This window comes from Gopherus evgoodei, chromosome 10 (assembly GCF_007399415.2).
Source record: "Gopherus evgoodei ecotype Sinaloan lineage chromosome 10, rGopEvg1_v1.p, whole genome shotgun sequence".
Classification (NCBI taxonomy): domain Eukaryota; kingdom Metazoa; phylum Chordata; order Testudines; family Testudinidae; genus Gopherus; species Gopherus evgoodei.
Window position 1 is genome coordinate 75,287,293 of NC_044331.1, and position 22,366 is coordinate 75,309,658.

The following is a 22,366-nucleotide window of genomic DNA, read 5'->3' on the forward strand; positions in this document are numbered from 1 at the left end:
AATATTGACTATGTATCTGTTTTTCAACCATGCTACTTTGGGTGACGTCCACTGCCAACACTTCAGGTAAAACAATGGAAAGCCAGACAGGGTGGATGGCCCATCAACGAGGACAATGGAGTGAAAAACGGTTGGCCTTCCTGCAGCCACTCCATACTGCCACTGATTCATGCGATACTTGCTGTGATACTACAAAGTTACTAAGCATTACTGGGGACTTCTTGTAACTTGCCACTAGGGGGGTGTCAGTTTGGGAAACAAAGGATTCCCGTCTTATGTAAATCCTATTTAAGGGTGGGGGAGGAAGGCAAACGTGGCTCCTCCTCTCCATGGCCTATCTGCCAAGAAGAAAGACTGCTAAAACCACCTGAAGGGAAGGCAGGGGGAGTCCAGACTGAAACAGGGGTCCAGTCTGAGAAGAAATATAACTGGAACTCTGAACCTCAGAAACTTTGCAACCTTCCTAAAATAACCATTTAGGGTAAGAAATTACATTTTGTAACTTGTTTCTTAAGTATATTGAGCTTAGCTTGTGTACTTTGTTTCATTTGCTCAGTAATCTGCTTTGTTCTGTCTGTTAATTTCTTACATTTACTTAAAATTCACCATTTGTAGTTAATGAAATATTGCTTGATTATGGTGAATTCCCAAGAGGGAACGGGCATGCTTGCCTTGCAACAGGCACTTCTTAATAAGGGCTGTTTCCATGTCAAATGTCTACATCCAGCCTTTTGAAGATAGAAAGGCTGCAAGAATTATTTTTATTGTAATGGGAAAACTCTTCTCCATCTCACCAACAGTTCCTTATGCTCAAAAGTGCCAGAACCATTTCTGCTTCCATTTTCCAAAAGAATGCATCTTTTGGCAGAGACCACATATAGAACATCTGAACTCAAAGGAGAAGTTTAGGTAAGTCATGAACAACTGAAAAGAGGATGTCAGAAGGTAAACTGTCACACAACCTGAACTATTAGTATAGCAATCACTAGCACTCCTGCTCATATTAAAATCACTTTTAAAATTACATAAACTACTTGTTTATACTTTTTATTACAAATGAACCTGAATTGTCATTTTATTGTGCGATACACACTCACCTGATCCAGGGCAATTTCTTCTTTCTGAAATGGAGAAAACTTCTAATTAACATCATAAGGATTTATGGCTTTTATTTAATAAAAGATTACCCCAAAAGGTCTCATCTTTCTTACAGCTACTACAAAGACATCCCAAAACAACGGAAAAGCTCAGTTTTTCTTCCCTGGGGAAGCTTTCTGGAATTGGATTTTTTGGGGGATTGTTTATTCTTTAGCTTGATAGGGGAACATAAAAAATCCACTATTTCCTACCCCTGAAATCATGGATATAGAGCTGCATAATTTACTTTGTTTGTTCAGATAACAAAATTTAATATAAGCTATTCTTTTAATTTTTCAACCTTATCCTAGCTGGATGAAACTCAGGCTAAGGAATTTCCAGGTTTGCAGTGATGGTTTAAGTGGCGCAGAATCATCCCTCTGAACCATACTGAGTTACAAAGGCCACCATCATTGTAGCTCCATATATACCAACAGTATTATCCTACGTGAACCTTCTGCAAATTACTGATCTCAGAATGCTAAGCCATGGAACAGATTTGCCCCAACTTTTATAAATACCTTCCAAAATAAATTTTAAACCTCTGTATTTCATGCACCTTACTTTATTATTTTTCATTGCATCATTTATTTTGCTTCTGTTGCACATATTCTAAAATCAGGTTCTCACATTTGGGCCCTGACTAGTTGTGTTTATGGAAAGAATATCTTAATTTCACTTTTTTCTCTGTCCCTCACAATCTGAGCACTGGGTTTCCAACTCTGGCACTTAAATACAAGTTCCAAAAATTTGTAATGTCCTTGCATTTCTGGTTTATCCTCACTTCCGGTACTCAGAGCTGGCTGGAAAATAGGTTTTCTTTCTGAGAAAAATTTTGATTAGAATGAAAAAAAATCCAAGTTATCAATTGAAAATTTCAAATTTTCAGTGAAAAATCAAAATCTAACATGTTTAAATTCTGACATGTAACCAGTGTGCCTGATGGGAGTTGTAGTTTGGATTCGTCATGCTCCCTTTCTCCTCTATAGGCTGGGATCCCCCTAGTAAGACTACATCTCCATGGGAAATCTCTTGGTAAGGGAGGCCATATCTAGGGGAATCACATGGCTGTGATGAGTCATGAGAGAAGTCAAGCTGGAGAGCCCAGCCCAGAGGAGGATGGGGAACATGAGGCAGTTTTAACTACAATTCCCAAGGAACAGTGGCAGCAGCATTTTAGAATCAAAATAGTTCAGTTTTTAGCCAAAAATTCAAAAATACTTCAGTTCTGGGTTTGTTTTTGTTTTTTTTTTAACAAAAATATCAAAATTTTCCACAGAAAGCAGACAATTATGAAAAAAGTAATTTTTATAAAAAACCAAATTTTCCATTAAAGTACAGTTTCAATGAAATTTTCTGACCAATTCTAGTACTTTGTACTCTTTATCCGAGTCCTGGCTACTACAGACACCTTTCCTATTAATTCAGTCAAGTCATGCCTGCTCCTAGCAAAATTCACATTCACTGTTAAAATGCCAACAGAGTTTCCAGCATACAGGATGACAAAAATGAAAAGAACTATCCTTAATCAGTGGCCCTTAAGAAATGAGAAATATCCAGGGGAAGAAGGAAAGTCCAGACATTTAGTTATGCTTGCATCGGTGTGCTTGATTCCTGATGCTCATCAGCAGGCTACTCAATACCCTGAAATGAAGGTGAAGTAGCAGGATATTAAAAAAAAACACCTCTCTGTCCATTTATAAGAATTTCACCTTGTTTCTGTATGCCTTCCACTGGCTCTGGATGAGTTTGGCTGCTTGTTCCTTCCTGTTGTCTTGTTTGCTCTGATGAGAGCAGAAATATGAAGGCTGTGAAGGCAAAACACTTGAATGTAGTGTACATACTAAATGAGATTGCTGGCATGTGATCTTTCTGGAGGTGTAAAACAGCAAGGACTGGAAAGAAAGAGGGAGATCAACAGAGAAGAATCATTTCCTCACATGATGTAGGGAAGTTGGAGCAGAAAACCTCATTTTAAAAGATATCTGCATTTGTTACATTCAGCTCATCATTTGGAAAATCCTTACATCGAAATACACTCCTCACTTGTCTTACTGTGAACTGATGTGAAATTAGAGTTTTTTATGTAAATATCTAAAGGTGTATTATTGTATGTATTTTTTTTAGGTACCCATTCCCGTAGTGGCAGTTACTATCTTGTTGAAAAATAACATAACTTGTAATACAGACAACTTGAGAACATATGCCAAAGGACCTGATTTTGCAGTCCTTTCACAGGCAAAACTTGCACTAATTTCCACTGGAGTTTTGCAAGCGTAAGGACCGCATGACTGGTCCCATACTCATTTGTTCAACTTACTGATGGATGGCCATCCTGAAACACCAACAAGGGGAGCCAATGTAAATTAACACTAGGGCCGGTGCAACCATTATGCAAACTACTCAGCGCGCCCAGGGCACCTAGTGGTTGAGGGCATCTAAAAGTCCCCTCAGGCGAGGAGGTTGGAGTGGAGGTGAGCTGGGGGGAGGGGCGCGCGGGGGGGGCACGCGGGGAGGGCTGCCCGCAGTAACGGGGAGTGGCGCACAGGGGAACAGCTCCCCGCCCCAGCTTACCTCTACTCTGCCTCCTCCGCTGAGCACACAGCCCAGCTCTAAGTCTCCTCCAATCAGCACCGCAAGCCTGGGCGGGGAGGAGAATTAGAGCAGCGCCAGCGTGCTCAGTGGAGGAAGAGGAGCCGAGGGTGAGCTGGGGTGGGCTACCCAGGCAGGGTTAGCTGCCGTGGCGGGGGGAGGAGAGGGGAAGTCTCCCCAGGCAGGGTTACTCCGCGGTGGGGGGGAGGAGAGGGGGGGAAGTCTCCCCAGGCAGGGTTAGCTGCCTGGCGTGGGGGGGGGAGTCTCCCTGGGTGGAGTTAGTTGCCGGGGGGGGGGGGCGGGAGGGGAAGAGAGGTTAGCTGTCACGGTGGGGGGGGGCTAGCTTCTGCGGGGGGGGGGCTCCCCGGTCGGATGCTGAGTTAGCTGCCGGGTGGGAGGCGGGGTTGCTGGGTGGGGGGGTGCAGGTGGAAGTTTTGCCTAGGGCGCGAAACTTCCTTGCACTAGCCCTGGTTAACACAGTCCTGTTCCTATTTACACTGTTAACAAATCAGAAACTTGGAAAGCAAATGAAAAGTAAGGATAAAAACAAAGATCTTCCTACTTCAGGTTAAAAGGGTATGGTTTTGTACCCTGTCTCAGGCAAATCACATGACTGATCCACAACATGTCAATCTCAATCTCATACAATTACCTACCAGGAAAATATTGAAAGAATTCTCATGCACTGTAAAACTTGAAACACTATACTTGTGTGAGGCACAAAATGTTGGGGGGAAGCCTCACAAGGGGAGCAACCCAAGCAGCTACTAAAAAGCTCAACCAGGCAAAATGCCTGGACCAGACAGCCTACTTGTACACTTTAACAGAAGCTACCCGAAAGAGATTAGTCAAACCGTTACTAGATGTGTTGACTATGCCCACCTAATTAACTTATTAGCAGGCTCTCTTAACTTGGCCATGCTAGCTCCATTTGTCAACTCTAAAAAAGACCCCACTGCTGCAGTTCACACAAACCTACCACTTTGCTGTATAAAGACACAAAACTCTTGCCAAATTGCTAGCAATGCAATTATACAAGAGAACAGCCACTATTATAATCCATGAAGACCAACCAGGTTTTATACCAGGAAGATCCACTCTCTGCACTTTTGAAATATTTAAGACAGCCTTTTTGTCAATATTTAATACAGCAAAAATGATACTGAGAATCCACCTGCCCAGGCATAAAACCAATTTTTCCACCTTACTAGGAGGATAGTAATGAAAATGTCAGTGATATTTTACTAATCAATCAAACAAAAAGTTATAAGCAGAATTTGAAGATTGATTTAATTCATTCTCTTACTAAACATTTTACAATAACATAGAAAGTTTATTTTACATGAGAACTGAAAAGGGCTTTGCATTCTGTTGAAAGGATTTATTTACTTACACACTTTAAAAAAAACTGAATTATGGACTTAAGTTTATTAAATGGATCACCTTATATTCAAAGCTACAGTGTATTATTAAAATTAAACATAAATAGGAAGACAAGAATGATTAAAAACAGTGGGCACAAGACCTGTATTTTCAATCAAAGCACTGATATTGCTCAAAAAATCTGTAGGTTTCAGATTTTTTTTAAAAGCTACTTGGAATTTATGACCCTATCTCAATATTCATCAGTCCACAACACAGAACAAAAAACTGACCCTGCCAGAATGGCACCTTATGTCAAAAACAACAACCTCCTATGCAAGCGGGCACTCTTATTCATATTATGTTGTTATCCATGTTCTGGTGTCTATTTTTCATTACACAGTGATCTAAAACACCAGCAATATTACTTACTTGAAACTCCATATCACCGCAGTCTTTTGCTGAAGACAAATACTTCATAATTCACGACAGCATCACAGAAGTAGGAATTAGCACCAAAAAAAACATTTTGGATTATAGACTAAAAGAAGCTAATCCTAATGGGAAAAGCCACACACGTTTGGCAATATAGAAAACAGAATAATAAAAAGAGATATGTGGTTCAAGGGGCTAACTGGCCAGTTATTGAATCTGAGACCAATTCATGCAATAAATACAAATTAATAAAAAAAGTCATAGCCCTTGGATCTCCAGGAAAATACGTGCAATATCAAACAAAGAAAAAGCATCAATATAATATACTAGCTTTATTTAGGAAATCTTTGCACAACTGTGCAAACCGCATGAAGATAAAATTTAGTAATAATACAGAAACAAAAACTGTCAAAGCACAAACCTTCTAACAGATACTAATATCAGTTTTGGTATCTTGGTTATTTCTGTTCATGCTCCAGAGGATTTTATTTTTAAATTTGTTGGGTATTAGTAAAAATGCAGATGCGTGGAAGAGAATCATAAGGCTCTGCAATGTATTTCTCTTTGGCGGTGTGAAACAATGTCCAATGTAAACTAGATGTACTACTCTATATTTTTAACCTAAAAGTATTTGCTTGAAGTGTTTTTAGCCCCACAATTCTTTTTTCTGTTTAAAAAATAATCTTTTCAACATGAGAGCTCTTGTAATACTGCACTGAGCAAGCAAGGACCAGCTTTACATTAAGGGTAGACAACCACCATGAAGCCTACTGAGAAAATTTTGGGTAATTAACCACTGGAACAATTTACCAGTGTAGTGCATTATCCATCTTTAAAATCAAGATTTGATATCTTTCTGAAAGATATGCTCAGAAATGATAGATTTGATGCAGAAACTATGGGTGAAATTCTACAGCTTATGTTATGCAAGAGTTAAAATCTACCAATCTATTAAATTAAGCCCACTCATCACACACCCAGAGGGCTAAAGCCTGCAATCCTTACTCCAGCAAAACTCAAAATGAATTCAATGGGAATTTTGCTTGTATAAGAAGCTGGGACCAGACTGACAATGGTATTTAAGCACCTAAAAATGCAGATAGGCACCTTAGGCACTTTTATATATCCACTAAGTTAGTTAGGTGCCTAACTCCCATTGAAAGTCAATGAGAGTTAGGTGCCTAACTCAGGTGCTTTTGTAAATCCCACAAGGTGCCTATCCGCATCTTTAGGTGTTTAAATACTTTTGTCAATCTGGTCCTCAGTGAAGACTGGAGGATTTGGCCCATAAAGTACAACTGTTTCTAAAAGGATTAGCGACAAAAGGGACTGCCTGCTGACATTCTTCCCTTGAGGACACAAATGCAAATGAAAGGCACATCCAGGGAAATTATAATTTACAAATGAAATTGGTTTAAACAAGTGACAACCTTCCTTGGTTACAGTTTAAGTTAGTACATGAAGGGATCTGAAGAAATCACAGTTGCATTATGGACCTAAATATCTTTCAACCACAAAGTCTTCAACTGCCCAATTTGTAAGGGTACAAATGGGATGCAAGAAAGAATGAGGTTATACCTTGTTTGGCATTTCCACGGTATCATCTGCAGTTTGTCTCTTGTCTTCATGTAGTTCCGCCTCCAGTTCTCTCACTTTGTGTGTAAGGCTCTGGATTTCCTCCCTACAGTTAGGAGTGCAGAGTTATTTATAGCCAGAACTTTTCTGCTGTTCAGGAGCACACAATGCATTTCTCCATAGTGACAGATATGGAAAATGAACTCACAAAAAGAGATGTCACAGTACTAAATTAAAATTAACAGTGACCAAGGTCACAGTGATACTTTTGATGCTATTTTTAATGCCTCTGCACCTGACCCAATAATTCAGTGACTGGCAGATACAAGATGTGGCAAAATTGTGTGTTTTACTTTGGCTTGAAGTTAGTTTCTGATTGATGTACCAGGAACATATTTTTTGCCATGATTGTCTCTCTAACGATTGCTGCTCAGTTCTAAATACTGTAACTCCTCTAGTGGATGGGAAACCACACTGTTAGGAGTCAGAGTGGAAGGGTAAAGTAGAGATTCTACAGCTCTCTCCTCATAAGCAAAAAGAAGGACAAGAAAAGGTCATCCAGACTAACCCACCAGCTTTTCAAGGTTTACTTTAATCTAGGGCTGTCAATCGCAGTCTACTCATGCGATTAACTCAAAAAAATTAATCGAGATTAACAAAATTAATCATGATCAATTGCACTGTTAAACAATAGAATACCAATTGAAATTTATTACATATTTTGGATGTTTTTCTCCATTTTCAAATATATTGATTTCTATTACAGCACAGAATACAAAGTGTACAGTGCTCACTTATTATTATATTTTATTACAAATATTTGCACTATAAAAATAATAAACAAAAGAAATAGTATTTTTCAATTCACCTCATACAAGTAGTGTAGTGCAATCTTTTTATCATGAAAACATAACTTACAAAAGTAGGGGGTTTTTTTGCTACATAACTGCACTCAAAAACAAAACAATGTAAAACTTTAGAGCCTACAAGTCCACTCAGTCCTACTTCCTGTTCAGCCAATCATTAAGATAAACAAGTTTTTTATATTTACGGGAGATCCTGCTGCCTGTTTCTAATTTACAATGTCACCTGAAAGTGAGAACAGGAGTTCGCATAGCACTTTTGTAGCTGGTATTGCAAGGCATTTACGTGCCAGACATGCTAAACATTCGTATGCCCCTTCATGTTTCGACCGCCATTCCAGAGGACATGCTTCCATGCTGATGATGCTCATTAAATAAATAAAGCATTAATTAAATTTATGACTGAACTCCTTGGGGGAGAATTGCATGTCTCCTGTTCTGTTTTATCTGCATTTTCCCATATATTTCATGTTATAGCAGTCTCAGATGATGACCCAGCAGATGTTTGTTTTAAGAACACTTTCACAGCAGTTTTGACAAAATACAAAGAAGGTACCAATATGAGATTTCTAAAAATAGCTACAGCACTCGACCCAAGGTTTAAGAATCTAAAGTGTCATCCAAAATCTGAGAAGGACGAGGTGTGGAGCATGCTTTCAGAAGTCTTAAAAGAGCAACACTCTGATGTGGAAACTACAGAACCTGAATCACCAAAAAAGAAAATCTATCTTCTGCTGGTGGCATCTGACTCAGACGATGAAAATGAACATGCGTTGGTCCGCCCTGCTTTGGATCAGTATCAAGCAGAACCTGTCATCAGCACAGATACACGTCCTCTGGAATGGTGGCTGAAGCATGAAGGGACATATGACTCTTTAGCACATCTGGCACGTATCTTGCGATGACGGCTACAACAGTGCCATGCAAATGCCTGTTCTCACTCTCAGGTGACGTAAACAAGAAGCGGGCAGCATTATCTCCTGCAAATTGTAACCAAACTTGTTTGTCTGAGTGATTGGCTGAACTAGAATTAGGACTGAGTGGACTAGTAGGCTCTAAATTTTACATTGTTTTATTTTTGAATACAGTTATTTGTTTGTAAATAATTCTGCATTTGTAAGTTCAACTTCCATGATAAATAAATAGATTGCACTACAGTACCTGTATGAGGTGAATTGAAAAATTCTATTTCTTTTGTTTTTTCACAGTGCAAATATTTTTAATAAAAAATAAATATAAAATGAGCACTGTACACTTTGTATTCTGTGTTGTAATGAAATCAATGTATTTGAAAACATAGAAAACATCCAAAAATATTTAAATAAATTGCATTCTATTATTGTTTAACAGCACAATTAATAACGCAATTAGTTTTTATTAATCACTTGACAGCCCTATTTTAATCCTTTCAGTTCTTCCACCATACTCCTCAGTCCCCCATCCCTCCAGACACAGAGAAATCATTCATACTTCAAATCACCTTCCTCCAAAACTTATTCCAAAATTATCATCGTCTGGCCAAAACAGTTCTGCCCAGAGACCTCATTTTCTCATCATTCCCCACATTTCGTATGACATTCTGCAGATTTTGAACCACTTGGTATGAGAACTGTGTCATACTCAACTTTATCAGTCCCTTTCAAAATTGGAAAATGTCTCTCAAGGTACCTCAAAGTCTCCTCTTTTTCACTCTTTTCTGTCTCCATCTCCTGCAGCTTTTGCAGTTCCCTCTCCAATTCAGTCTTTGCTTGCTGTAACTGCTTCACCTCTGAACTATATGAGAATAGGGAATTAAGCTCTAAGGCAATGTTTATATAATTTGCATTTCAGTGCATTAGAGGAATTATTTGTTGCGTACACTTCTACTGTTGAATAACATTTGTTTTGTTTAAACTTGACAGGTACTTTATATTTTAAATAAGTATATATTTGTCCTCATAACACCATACACTATGGTATACATGGTTTAGATGAAAAAGGACTTTTTGCATGGTATTGATATTAGGTCTTTGTGCATCTTTGCACTGAAGGATCATATTAACATACAGGCTGCTCTGTGCACACATCGAAGCACCTGGTAAAGTTCAGCTGTCTCTCCATGCACTGACAAACACAACTACTGTAAGAAATAGCAAAGGAATTCAGCTGCTCAGTTGAAGGGTGAACGCCAGAGTATAGCAGAAAATGAGAGGTATGTTTCAGAGGAGAAAATGGTAGATTAGGTCAAAACTTCTGTTGCAAAATTCTCACAGCAAAACTGAAAAAGGTTCGCAAAAGGATTTAAAGAAGTAACTATGAAATTTTAGTGTTCTTCAAATGTTATCTTTCCAAAAATTTCATTAACCTCTAAAATTCTTCAGAAACATGCAGAAGTTTCCATTTTTGATGGTCAATCTTGCCATTCATTAATAGCAACTTTTTACAAAGCTGATATGATAAAGAGTGGATTTTTAAACCTTTTTTGCAAATCCAGCCAAACCCCTCCCAAAACCTCAATTTTGTTTAAAATGTGAGAAACTTTTCACATAGCTCCTTTCATGATACAATGTGAAACACTTCACACCTATGAAAAGACTGTCTTGTCTACACTTACTGGAAGATCAACGTTGTGGCGATTGATGCATCAGCGGTCATTTTAGCGGGTCTAGTGAAACCTGCTAAATCGACTGTCGATAGCTCTCCCGTCGACTCCTTTACTTCACCGGATTGAGAAGAGTAAGGTGAGTTGACAGGAGAGCATCTTCCTTTGACGTCGCATAGTGTTGTCACCGCAGTAAGCAGATCTAAGCCAGTGGTCCCCAATGCAGTGCCCGTGGGTGCCATGGCGCCCACCAGGGCATTTATGTGCACCCGCCTAGTGCCTAGCAGGGGAGAGAAGCCGCAGCCCCACGCCTACCGGGAACAGAGAACTCAGGCTGCGGGTGCGGTGTTCTCTGTTCCCAGCAGGTGCGGGGCCTGCCTAGTGCCCAGCAGGGGAGAGAAGCTGTGGCCCCATGCCTGCCGGGGACAGAGAACTCTAGGGCTGCAGGCTGTGGGTGCCAGTGTTCTCAGTCCCAGGCAGGCTCGGGGCCGCAGCTGAAGCCAGAGAGAAGCCACGGCCCCGCACCTGCCGGGGACAGAGAACTCTGGGACTGCAGGTGCCGGTGTTCTTGGTCCCAGGCAGGGACGGAGCCGCGGCTTAAGCTGGAGAGAAGCCACGGCCCCGCGCCTGTCTGGGACAGAGAACTCTGGGGCTGCAGGCGCTGGTGTTCTCAGTCCTAGGCAGGTGCAAGACCCGCCTAGTGCCCAGCAGGGGAGAGAAGCTGCGGCCCCGCGGCTGCTGGGGACAGAGTACTCCGGGGCTGCGGGTACCAGTGTTCTCTGTCCTCGCAGCTTCTCTTTTCTCTCTGGATTCATATATTATGTAATATTAAATATCATGGTTTTTGTATTATTTAATGTACAAATACAAAATAAGCCTTGAGAAATTGTTGGTGCCCACCATACTCTTCTGAAAACATGAATGTGCTACTGGCCACAAAAAGGTTGGGGACCACTGATCTAAGCTATGTCGATTTGAGTTACGCTATTCATGTAACTCAAATTGCATAGCTTAGATCGACTTTTCCCTTTATCATAGACAAGGCCAGAGACTGTAACATCCCAGACAATAGTCGGACTTACTATTTGCTGGCCAGTTGATTTTGAAGTGCACTCCTATCACCTTTCAGTTTCTTCACTAGTCCTCGGAGACGCTCACATTCTTCAAGGGGGTCAGGTTCTTGAGTGTCTGGTTGATCCAGCTGTACAGAAGCTGAAGGTGGCAGAGCAAGCAATGGTGATGTGTCATTAGCTGATGACTGCAATCTGTTGTTCTCCATCTCATGCACTTCCTAGAGGTGCAGGGGGGAAAAATTGAAAATTTTCTCTTTCTCCTTCTATAAAATATGGGGAAGAGGGGGACAGAGGGAGGAAAGATCCTCATCTGGTATAAACTGACTTCAGTGGAGCCATGCTGATTTACACCACATGAGATCTGGCCCAGGCTAGGAAAGAGGAAAGGAAAGCAGGATCAAAGGGAGATTAATCTTAAAGCCGCAGCTATACAAGATGAGTATGACGCAGCAGAAAAGGGAACAGTATAGATAGCTGTTCATATGTATAAGTGAATGCACCAAGCTGATAGATACTTGGAAGGATAAGGCACCATTAACACAGATCAGCGACTTTATGTTTTCTGTTCTACCATTGATAAGACAGGCTATATTATTTCTGTCACTCACTTTTCCAGTTCAGAATCCCGTCTCACCAGCCTCTGTCTGCTCCACTCACTGTAATCTAAGAAGGTAACAAAGTTTAAACAAGAAGCTGGATTGGTGAGACACAAATCCCTAGAAAAAGGAAGCTTGTGTCCATTCAGAGGTCCACCTCATTGTAGGAGACTTAAAACCAGCTTTAGAGAGGATGCCCTGAGAGATGGAATGGTCTAGAAAGTTTGAACTCCTACTCAAACCATTTCAGGCTTCATATTAGACCATTTAAACCAGTACGGTATATTTTTGGATGATGGAAAACAGGGCTTTATGGGGAATGTCTTGTTTCCTCCAGACTCTGAATGGATACAAGCATGGGTGTCAAACACATGGACCCAGGACACTTTCCTCCAGTCTGTAATTCCCTCTGATTTAAACAAAGGGGGCTGGCCTACAGGTGCCTGCTGTAGCTCAAAGAGACTGGGAGGGAGCTGGAGCAACTGGAATTGAGAAGGGAACTCATGCCTGATTGGGTACCCCACAGCCACACACCAGACTGCAGCGTTCCCCCATCTTCCCTGATTTCCCTACTGCCACATAGCCCACAATGTCAAAAAAGGGGTGCTCCTCACTCCCCCTTCAGAGAACAGCAGCCATGAGGGGAAATGCCACAAGGGTGCAGGAGGGAAAGAGAATGAGAAAGACTCCCTAGAGGCAGTGGGGGATTGGATTGCGGTTAAGCAAGAGAGAAAACTGACAAATGGGGATGGGAGGTGTGTGAACGGATTGGTGGCGGGAATGCATAGAGGGGTAAATTAGGGTTTGTCTACACATACAGCAGTGTAGCTGCACCTGTTGTAGCACTTGGTGAATACGTTACCTAGGCCAACAAGAGAGTTTCTCCATTGGTGTGGATACTCCACCTCCCAAGAGGTGGTAGCTATGTCAACAGAAGAAGCCCTCGTGTCCACATAGCGTGTCTACACTGGGGTTAGGTTGATATAACTGTGTCGCTCAGGGCTGTGGATTTTCCACACCCCTGAGCAATGTAGTTATTCTACATAAGTCTGTAGTGTAGACCAAGCCTTAGCGACCAGTAGAAGGACAGTTTCACAAAGGCATTTACTTTTCAAAAACAGAATGCAATTGTCTTCCAGTATGATCTGTAACTTGCCAGCTAGAGACACATTCTGCAGTCAGATGAGACAGCAAAATGTGACCCTTGCTAGTGATTCCTGGCCCACAGACCCTAACTGAAAAGGTAGTTCAGTCTACTCAAGGAGCCAGTTTGATGCTTCTGGAATAATAGTTACAGATGGATTGCTGCCCATTTTCAGGTAAAACATTTGCAACGCCTCTAGGAGCTGTATCCGTATTGTCATGCAGTCTATGAACTGTGCCTCTCTACCACTTCCTTTCTGTGTATTTGAAGCCTAGTTCCCTACTCTAACTTTTCAACACGTACTTTTTGTTTTGCTGGAAGCTGGGGAACTGCTCAGCGCTTGGTCTAGATCTGCTTTCAGGCTCTTATTTTCATCCTGCAGCTCTTTGATGTTTTTGGATAATCGCAGAACAGCAGCATTCAGCACCTTAAGCCGTTTCCGGGATTCCTGCTCTCTGGAATGGATCTGTGCTTGGAAAGGGGACAAGAGCAGGGGTTTAGACTCAAACACAGCACACATAGGCAGTAACTACAAACAAATGAGGAAAACGCCCCACACTCAATAAACAAGCAGCTTGGGGGTTAGGAGAGGGAAGGGTGCATTTGGGAAGAAGGAGCAATGCATTACAAGTAACTTCTAAGCTAAATTTTCAGACCTGTTAGTGCAAGCATTCAGTTATCAGATGCTCTTTCTCCTTTGAAGGAAGTCCCCTACCAAGCTTATCTCTCCACTTATAAAGATACATTGGAATCAACACTAGATAAGAAACAGACTTGGAGAATGCAGGCAACACGAGTGTAGTGGGAACACCAGGAACAGACAAGTTAGAGACTACAATGTGTTCAGAGCCTCCAGAACTAGATGATGTCGCTGCACTTTTGCGTTTTAATTATTCTCCTGGACATACTGAGGTAACTCAACTTCCATTAGAAGTGGTTGTAAAGTTTGTTCCTATTACAGGATTCCTGATGACCTGGAACAACTGCTCTGCACTGCTATGGGAGAGACCCAGGTTATAGAGCAACCTCCCAGCAAACCATGCTGAGAGGCTTAACAGAATTGACCAAGCCCTGCCATGGCCAAATGCTAGTAACAATGGCCATACATAAAACAGTTTGTGAGGAAGCCACACATCTCTGCACACTGGAACACAATCACAATGGCAACCTACTGGAGAAGGGGAAGACAGTTGTGGAATATGGCATACGCAGTATGAAAAGCTGGGCCCAGTTCACTCTTAAGAGGTCTAAGAAGGGAAACAAAGTGAAAACAAACAATCGAACAATGAAGGGTTTTTATAGGACTGCCCCAGAGAGAAAAATGAGATGCCAGGAATGGTACCTGCATCACTCAATGCTCATTATTTCAGGCAGCTGTCAAGTTAAAATAAACAATCATAGAGATGCAGATTGCGTGGAATGGACCATACTGAGGAGCTGAAGGTTTTCTAACTTGGCAGCAAAGGGACATCACACCCTCTGATGCCAGAGCAATTTAGTTATTTTTGGAGAAATGAAAAGATAACTGCCTAGTCCTTTTTATGCATCTTGCTCACAGAGAGTCAAATGTACACATAGTTCTAAAAGGCAAAGGTATTAAGATTCAGGAAAGGAGAGACTAAACACACTACAAGTTAAGTCCAGAATGATCCAGGCAGGCACCTTGCACCGTAGTTCTGACCTTCGGCATCATTTGCTATTCCAGTCCTTGACCTTGTGAGTAAAGACTTCTGCCAGTCATGCAATTGGCAGAGACTGTCCTCACCATTTTTTTTTGAGCTATGCACAAATGAGGACTAGAGGAAACGTGATGACTCTTTTTCACCTGTAACGTAAATCGAATTTGATAGCCTTCAGCACTGAAAGGCAACTTCTTTTAACTCACCGCATGCCTGAGCCAAAATAAAGGAAATATTTTTCATAGTGACGAACTAAATTCCAGTTTTTAATCCACCATAAATGACAGAACAGGGGAACAGAAGGAATATACAGTATTACCCATCAACAGTTCTGGTGGAATTGTATTGATTTTAACAGTTATGCCAGGGATTAAAATGGCCCATTGTGTTTCAGACAGGGAAGCACAAGCACACTCTGAAGTACTGAGATATTATCTTCCAAGCTCAGCAGATCATCATCCTCCCTGTCTAACCAGTACTCTGCCCTCATCTTTCAGGTGGCTGGACTAACACTGCCTTGCACATCTGCACTTACTTTGCCCTCTGAATGTAATTTTACTCCCATGTTACTCACATTCATGATACAGGTTAAATTAAAAGCATACTACACTAGATACTTTGAAAGTAACCTTGAGCACTGCTATATTCTTATCTTCATCCTACTGCACAGATCTTTCTCTACCATCTTCATGGTAGCTTCCATCACTGCTTCAGAATCTTTATCGTCATGTCTATAATCTCCCTGGATATCATCTGGACAATTTTTAATTTAGAGTTTAAAACTATTTTAAGAATACAGATTCCTCCAAAATATCTCCTTCATTCCTCCCCCAATATTCCTCTTCAGTATGCCCATGTTGGAGCAACACTCCTGTCAGCCAAGTGGACATCACTTTGGGTAGGGACCAGAAGGGTATTAGGTGCTCACATCCCCCACTCACAAGCTAATTTGTTGTCTTGATTTTTCCTTTTAATTTTTAATAATGAGACTAACAGCACTATCTATAGTTAGGTAAAGTGGAAGCAGTTATTGTGCAAGCTTCCTCAACACCGTTTAGCAATTAACCTCAAGCATGACCTACAACCCCCGCCCCTCAATCTATTCCTATTTTTATAACCCTGCTATTATAATCCTGATGATTATACAATTATAATCCAGTTCTGCTGATTCTCAGTTTAGAGGGCAGGTATATCATATGGTATGTAATTAGAGATGTGCCTGAGCTGGGATTTGGATCTGATTTTTCCCAAATGTTTGGCCCAGAACTTTGGTTCAGATCAATGGCTAATTTTAATGCTGTAATATTTCTTATTAAATCATTCTCCAACTCCCTGTGTGCCTTTAGTTGGGCAGGTGACACACTATAACGTTATTAATATTTTATATTTTCCTTTGTGTTTTATTTTTAGACTCACTACAGCATGTTTTGCCCAACATGCATCTCCTCTTGATCCCTGGTCCATCAGGGACAAGCACTGGTAAACTGGCCTAAGGGTATGTCTATACCACAATCAGAAGGTGTTACTGTAGATCATGTAAGCATATCTGAGCTACCTTTGATCTGTGTACCTGTCCCAGATCAAAGCTAGCTCGAGTGACAGTAGCAGCATATCTGCAGCAGCAGTGGCAGCGGCACAGACTAGCTTCCTGACCCTGGGTACAAACTTGAGTGGCTAGCCCGGGTTCATGCCCTTGCTAGCTTGCACTCATGCTGCCGCAGCTTCACAGCTATTGTTACTCAAGCTACCTTTGATCTAGCTAAAGCACAGTTAGCTTGGGTATGCCTACATAAGCAGCAATCACACAACCAGACATAGTCATGCAGAGACACTGCTCTGACTATGTCTCACTCTTACCACATCCTAACACCTCCTAACTGCTACCATTAATCTGTCTCGGTCATACTGTGGACCAATGCCCCTGCACTACTGGATTATTTTCACACCAAAGCACTTTCTTTATTTGCAGCACACATTCTAGAGTAGCCTACATAAGTGACTTAAATGTGCACAAATCAAATATCCAACAATCTCTATACATGTAATGTTGCCAGGAGAAGGAGTTCAATTTTGGGGGTAAAGAAACGAATTTTCTTTTATGAGGAATAAATGCTAGAAATTCTTTTTTGAGCTTTCAATTGCTCTGCTTTAAAATGTTTTGCTTCATTTTCAAACAGCTTTAATATTTGGTTTCCCTGTAAAGTAAAAAGCATTTCTTTGTTCTGTTTGACAATGAGAGTGTTCTTTTGATTTAGTGTCTCTTTAGAGGGATCCTGTTTTGGTGATACAGGACGGGAATTTAATACTCTAATTGATATAGATGCCTTTTGTTTTCCTCATTAAAAATGTGTGGTAGATCTACTGTGGAAGGAACATGGGCATGACATGCGTGCTGTGAAGTCAACAGAGGTAGTATGGAAAAGCAAATCCACCAGTAGTTAAGTTATGAGACAAACAACAATTTACATGCAATTGTTTTCCATCACTTAGGATAGTATACAAAGTATATACCAAAAACATATACATGCACATGTCCCAAAAGAAATAAACTTACTTTTTCCCCACAGCCTCAGATTTTGCCAGCAGGGTTTGGAGACGATGAATCTGAAGTATAAAAAATAGATTGCCTTAATGGACACAGAAAAGACTTAACTATTGGAAAGCTCAGAATGCTAACCTACTATGCAGCGTCTGGTAAGTGAAAATAAAAGTTAGTTCCTTGTGGCATTAGCACAGGTAACAATGCCATGGCCAAAAGAGAGTATGGTCCTACTGGCATTAACATGGATGCTGTGCTCAGAGCTGTACACTGTATTACTTTCATTATTTGCCTTGTTTAATTAAAAATAGGTTTTCTGCTTTACATCAAGGCTTTTACAAGTACATCTAGTTAGTGCTTTTATATATATACAAAACACATACGTGTCTACTTGACTTTCACACATAGACAGGTACAGCTGGGCTCTAGGAAACAAGTGTAAAACTGTTCAGGGTTTCTACCTAGAATCTATAATTGAACCTCTCCTCCCGTTTACACGGGCAGGGGCCTCACCAGATGTACCTCCTCATAGTAGGTCTCCATAGCAATCCTCATCTCTTCCAAATTAGTGGTCTTCACATCTGTCTGGAATTTACTGAAAATGGAAGAATACAACAGTAACCTCAGGAGATCTTATAAGGAAGGAATGACCATTAAGGTTTAAAATATCTGGGAAGGGTATGGCGAGAGTCACATGTGGTTATGACTTAATTCATCTTTCCCAATGAGTCAGAGAATCTAACTCCATAAGAAAACGGATGACCAATTCCCTTCCCCTTCTTGTCCAATATACTTCCTTGTCCCAAAAGAACCATACTTGATAGTGTTGTCTTTCTCTTTGCATTGCTGTTCCAGCTTGAGAATCTTCTGCTTCAGCCCACTGATTACCTACCGAAAGGAAAGAACACGGTTCATCAGTTCTAGAGAAATCTCAGAATCTCCAGTCAGAATTCCTGTTTCCCAGGAATCCCACTTCATCTTTCTAAATCCATCTAATGAGAAATATTTAGCCATATGTATAACAGGACAAACAAACGGTAAGCATTACTGCTATCCTTAGAGGGTGAGAGTTAAATCAGATGCCTAATAAACAGCTAGTTTAAATATAACCACATTAAGAGCTGAGTGCAAACACTACTAATACATAAGCACACAATCACAGAAATGTAAGGTGGAAAGGACCTCAAGAGGTCATCTAGTCCATCCCCATGCTGAAGCAGGACCAAACACATCTAGACCACCCCAACAGGTGTTTGTCTTACCTGTTCCTAAAAACCTCCAATGATGGGGATTCCACAACATCCCTTGGTAACCTATTCCAGTGCATAACTACCCTTACAGTTAGGAAGTTTTTCTTAATATCTAACCTAAATCTTCCTTGTTGCAGATTAAGCCCATTACTTCTTGTCCTACCTTCAGTGGACAAGAGGAATAATTACTCACCATCCTCTTTCTAACAGCCCTTTCTAACAGTCCATATTTGAAGACTGTTATCAGGTCACCTCTCAGTTTTCTTTTCTCAAGACTGAACATGTCCAGTTTTTTTAACCTCTCCTCAAAGGCCAGGTTGTCTAAACCTTTTATTATTTTTGTTGTTCGTCTCTAGACTGTCTCCAGTTTGTCCACATCCTTCTTAATGTGTGGCCCCCAAGCAGGATCCAATACTCCAGCTGAGGTTCACCAGTGCTGAATAGAGTAGAACAATTACTGTCCATGTCCTGCACACAACTCTCCAGTTTATACACCCCAGAATGATCTTAGCCTTTTTAGCATTGTTGGCTCATCTTCAATTTGTGATCCCCTATAACCACCAGATTTTTTTGCAGTACTGCCACTTGGCCAGTTAAGTTCCTTTTGAAGTTGTGCATTTGAATTTTCTTTCCTAAAGATAGCACTGTGCACTTATCTTTAATGAATTTCACATAGCATGTAGTCACTAAATAAAAACAAACTTTTATAATTGCATCCATTCACTATTAGGGGGTGTGGGAAAAAAAGAGGTGGAGAATGCAAATGTACATCTACTCTGCTACATTCAGGGCCATGAATAAGCTGATGTATTGATGCAAACACATTAACCCTGAGGATGAGAAAAGGCGCCTTGAATTGCTGTTAATTCTAAATCTTTGTTTCAGATCTTATATTTGGCAATAATGAAGACATCACTTATATGATTGCCTAATTAAACTGTATGGTCTCCTCCTGTATCTTGGATATTCTTCTACCAGTAAGCGTTCAGTTGGAAAGGAGAAAAATCATATTTGAAGGTGAAGGTGAAGGTGAAGAAACAATTACCCATCTAGTATCGTTCTTCTCTGCCAAAGTCTGGGCAAAATCAGAACCCTGTAACAGAAGACAACAAAATCAACTTAGTTTTGTTAAATTCTTCTTCAGCTTCCTCCCTGAAGATTTTCCTCCTAGCCTCCAGCCCAGGAACATGTTCTTACACTTATCTAAGGATTTTCTGTTCCATCCGTTACAGCAAAGACCAAGAATTAGTCTTCTAGGCTCACTGGTCTTACAATAGGGTTTTCCTTCTGCTCTACAGGTGAGGAGGCAGGACCATACCTGCCATTCACTGTGCACAGGGCTTGGCTCCCCACCATCAGGTAAATAACTCAGTATGTGGGCTTAAATTTGCCAGTAGAAATGAAAATTATCTTCTCCTAAATAAACCCATCTATAAAATATGACATATGCTGTAAGTTGTCCTTGAATTTAATTTTGTGCTTCCAGTTAACGGATAGACTGGAATGGCAAACTTGGATACACAGAACAGAAATCATCAGCTGTATCTCTGTCTTAGGCAAGCTCACCATTACTACAATTGAGATATTCAGAGTAGAGAAATGATGGGCGCAGGGGCAGGCCTGATTTAGTATTACCTCCTGTGCTCCCCTACCACACTTACCTTGAAAGTTCCTAGGAACCATATTCAAGTTGGAGCCATCATGTTACAGACTTTTCATGTCTGAGACATGAGTTTCCCTTACTGACTCAGAGCAGGCTGACCTTTCAGTTTGACACTAAAAATTCAAAAACACCACTTTCACTATCTTGCACTAATACTGTAAACTAACATCCTGCTGTCAGCTATGCTACTGGGAAAGGTTACAAGACTCACCCTGGAAGGATCCAACAGCTGCTCAATTTGTCGATCCTTCCTGTTGTTCTCCTCCTCCAGTCGTCGGATCTTTGTTTTCATCCGATCCCCCTCACTTTTCTGAACCTGTATTGTCTAAAGTGGAACAAAAAAAGAACAGGTTCATCTACAAATTCTGCCCAAGTTCTCCAGGCTTTTACAATTAACTCACTCTTGGACACCAAGAGCAACCCAATTAAAATAGCTAGCACTCATGATGAAGGAAAAGCAAGAAGAGGACCATCATGTTGGATTAGGACTGATTAGGAGGGAAAGTTGCAGGGTATGGAGAAGAGGAGGAAAAAAAGAGACTTCAATGGGAGGGCAACTTTACTGGAGCCACTGGAGCAGCCAAGATGATTGTCTACCGGTACCTCTATCTCAGCTCCTCCCTCTAACCAAGAGCCTGGCTCAGCTTTGCCCAGGAGTCAAGCCCAACACCCATCTTCATGTACACATAGACCCAACTGGCTGACTTTTAATCACTAAAAGAATAATCAGGGGCTGCTATAGAAATTCAAGTGGCAAAGGAACCAACCCCTATCAACCTTTTCAAAGTCCAGATAGGGGTTTGTTCAGTCTTTTGGGTATACTACATGGTCTCCCAGATCAAGAAGAACTGACTATCACACCATTAGTAAAATGAAATATCTTTAAATAGGCATGGTTTCAGTTCAGTCCATACATTACTGAAGTGAAGAAGCTCGGCGGCTCTTCCAGGTATAGGCACCAGACCCTGCTGATCTGGTCACGGCTGGGTACCCACAGATGGATGAGGCAGAACATAGGACTTTTTCTATTCAAGTAGCAAAGCAACTGTACCTTCTTCAGTTCAATAATCTCATCATACATATCTTCCTTTTCTTTGTAGTCAGGTGTTCCCGGGATGTAGCCTACAGAAAGAAAGACACAAAATAAGGAAAACTCTTGACAAAAGGAAATCTAAAACAGGCATTTCTTTTTCTGAATGACAATCTCATAGATAATAAATAATGCTTTAACAGCATGAATTTGAATTTAGACAATTAAAAAAAATAAACTGAAAACAGAAAGAGTTTCAGCTGCTGCAGCTGCACCTGAAACCCCTGCCAGATTTTGGGGGCAATTTTTTCTTTAAAAAACAACAACAACAAACCTCTTTCCCTGCAGTTGTTGTATGAAAGATCCATCCACACAAAAACAAGACAAACCAATGGACCATATAATGGAAAATACTGAAATCAACAACTTACAAAAGCCACACAATACTTTGGAAAGAAAAAGAAAAATGTGTACTTTTCTAGCCTTCTAAGTTATAGGAATCTTAGGTGTTACTTGTAACAAAATTTTCAGACAGAAGCGTGATTTTTAAATAATTTATTGCTAAAAGGAGAAAAAGCAATATTCAAGTGTGTGCGTTCCTTTTGATATTCTCATACAATCAAAATGATTTTTACATAGTAACATAATGTATCACAAACACTTTATAGAGAGAAGTAACAAAAGAAGTCAATACTTTACACAGAATTTCAGGTAGGCAGATGTCTTATGTACTTAAGTAGCTAGAAATAAGGAGAGCAAGCACCATGTGACCAGACAGCTCACAGAGAACCACCTTTTGAGAGTTTGGTCTACTGAAGCAAGGACCTTAAACAAAACGATGTTGCTT

General features: G+C 40.7%; 1 protein-coding gene across 1 annotated transcript in view; it reads right to left on the reverse strand.

The window, feature by feature from the left end:
* IQCE (IQ motif containing E) overlaps positions 1 to 22,366 on the reverse strand; it is a 44,278-nt gene that overhangs the window by 14,815 nt on the left and 7,097 nt on the right. The window contains 13 exon segments of the mRNA XM_030576702.1: positions 1,098 to 1,121; positions 2,850 to 2,945; positions 7,105 to 7,207; positions 9,633 to 9,737; positions 11,628 to 11,836; positions 12,223 to 12,281; positions 13,662 to 13,824; positions 17,588 to 17,641; positions 18,099 to 18,171; positions 18,394 to 18,464; positions 19,872 to 19,919; positions 20,701 to 20,814; positions 21,541 to 21,611. Of these exon segments, the coding sequence (XP_030432562.1) occupies positions 1,098 to 1,121; positions 2,850 to 2,945; positions 7,105 to 7,207; positions 9,633 to 9,737; positions 11,628 to 11,836; positions 12,223 to 12,281; positions 13,662 to 13,824; positions 17,588 to 17,641; positions 18,099 to 18,171; positions 18,394 to 18,464; positions 19,872 to 19,919; positions 20,701 to 20,814; positions 21,541 to 21,611 (1,190 nt within the window).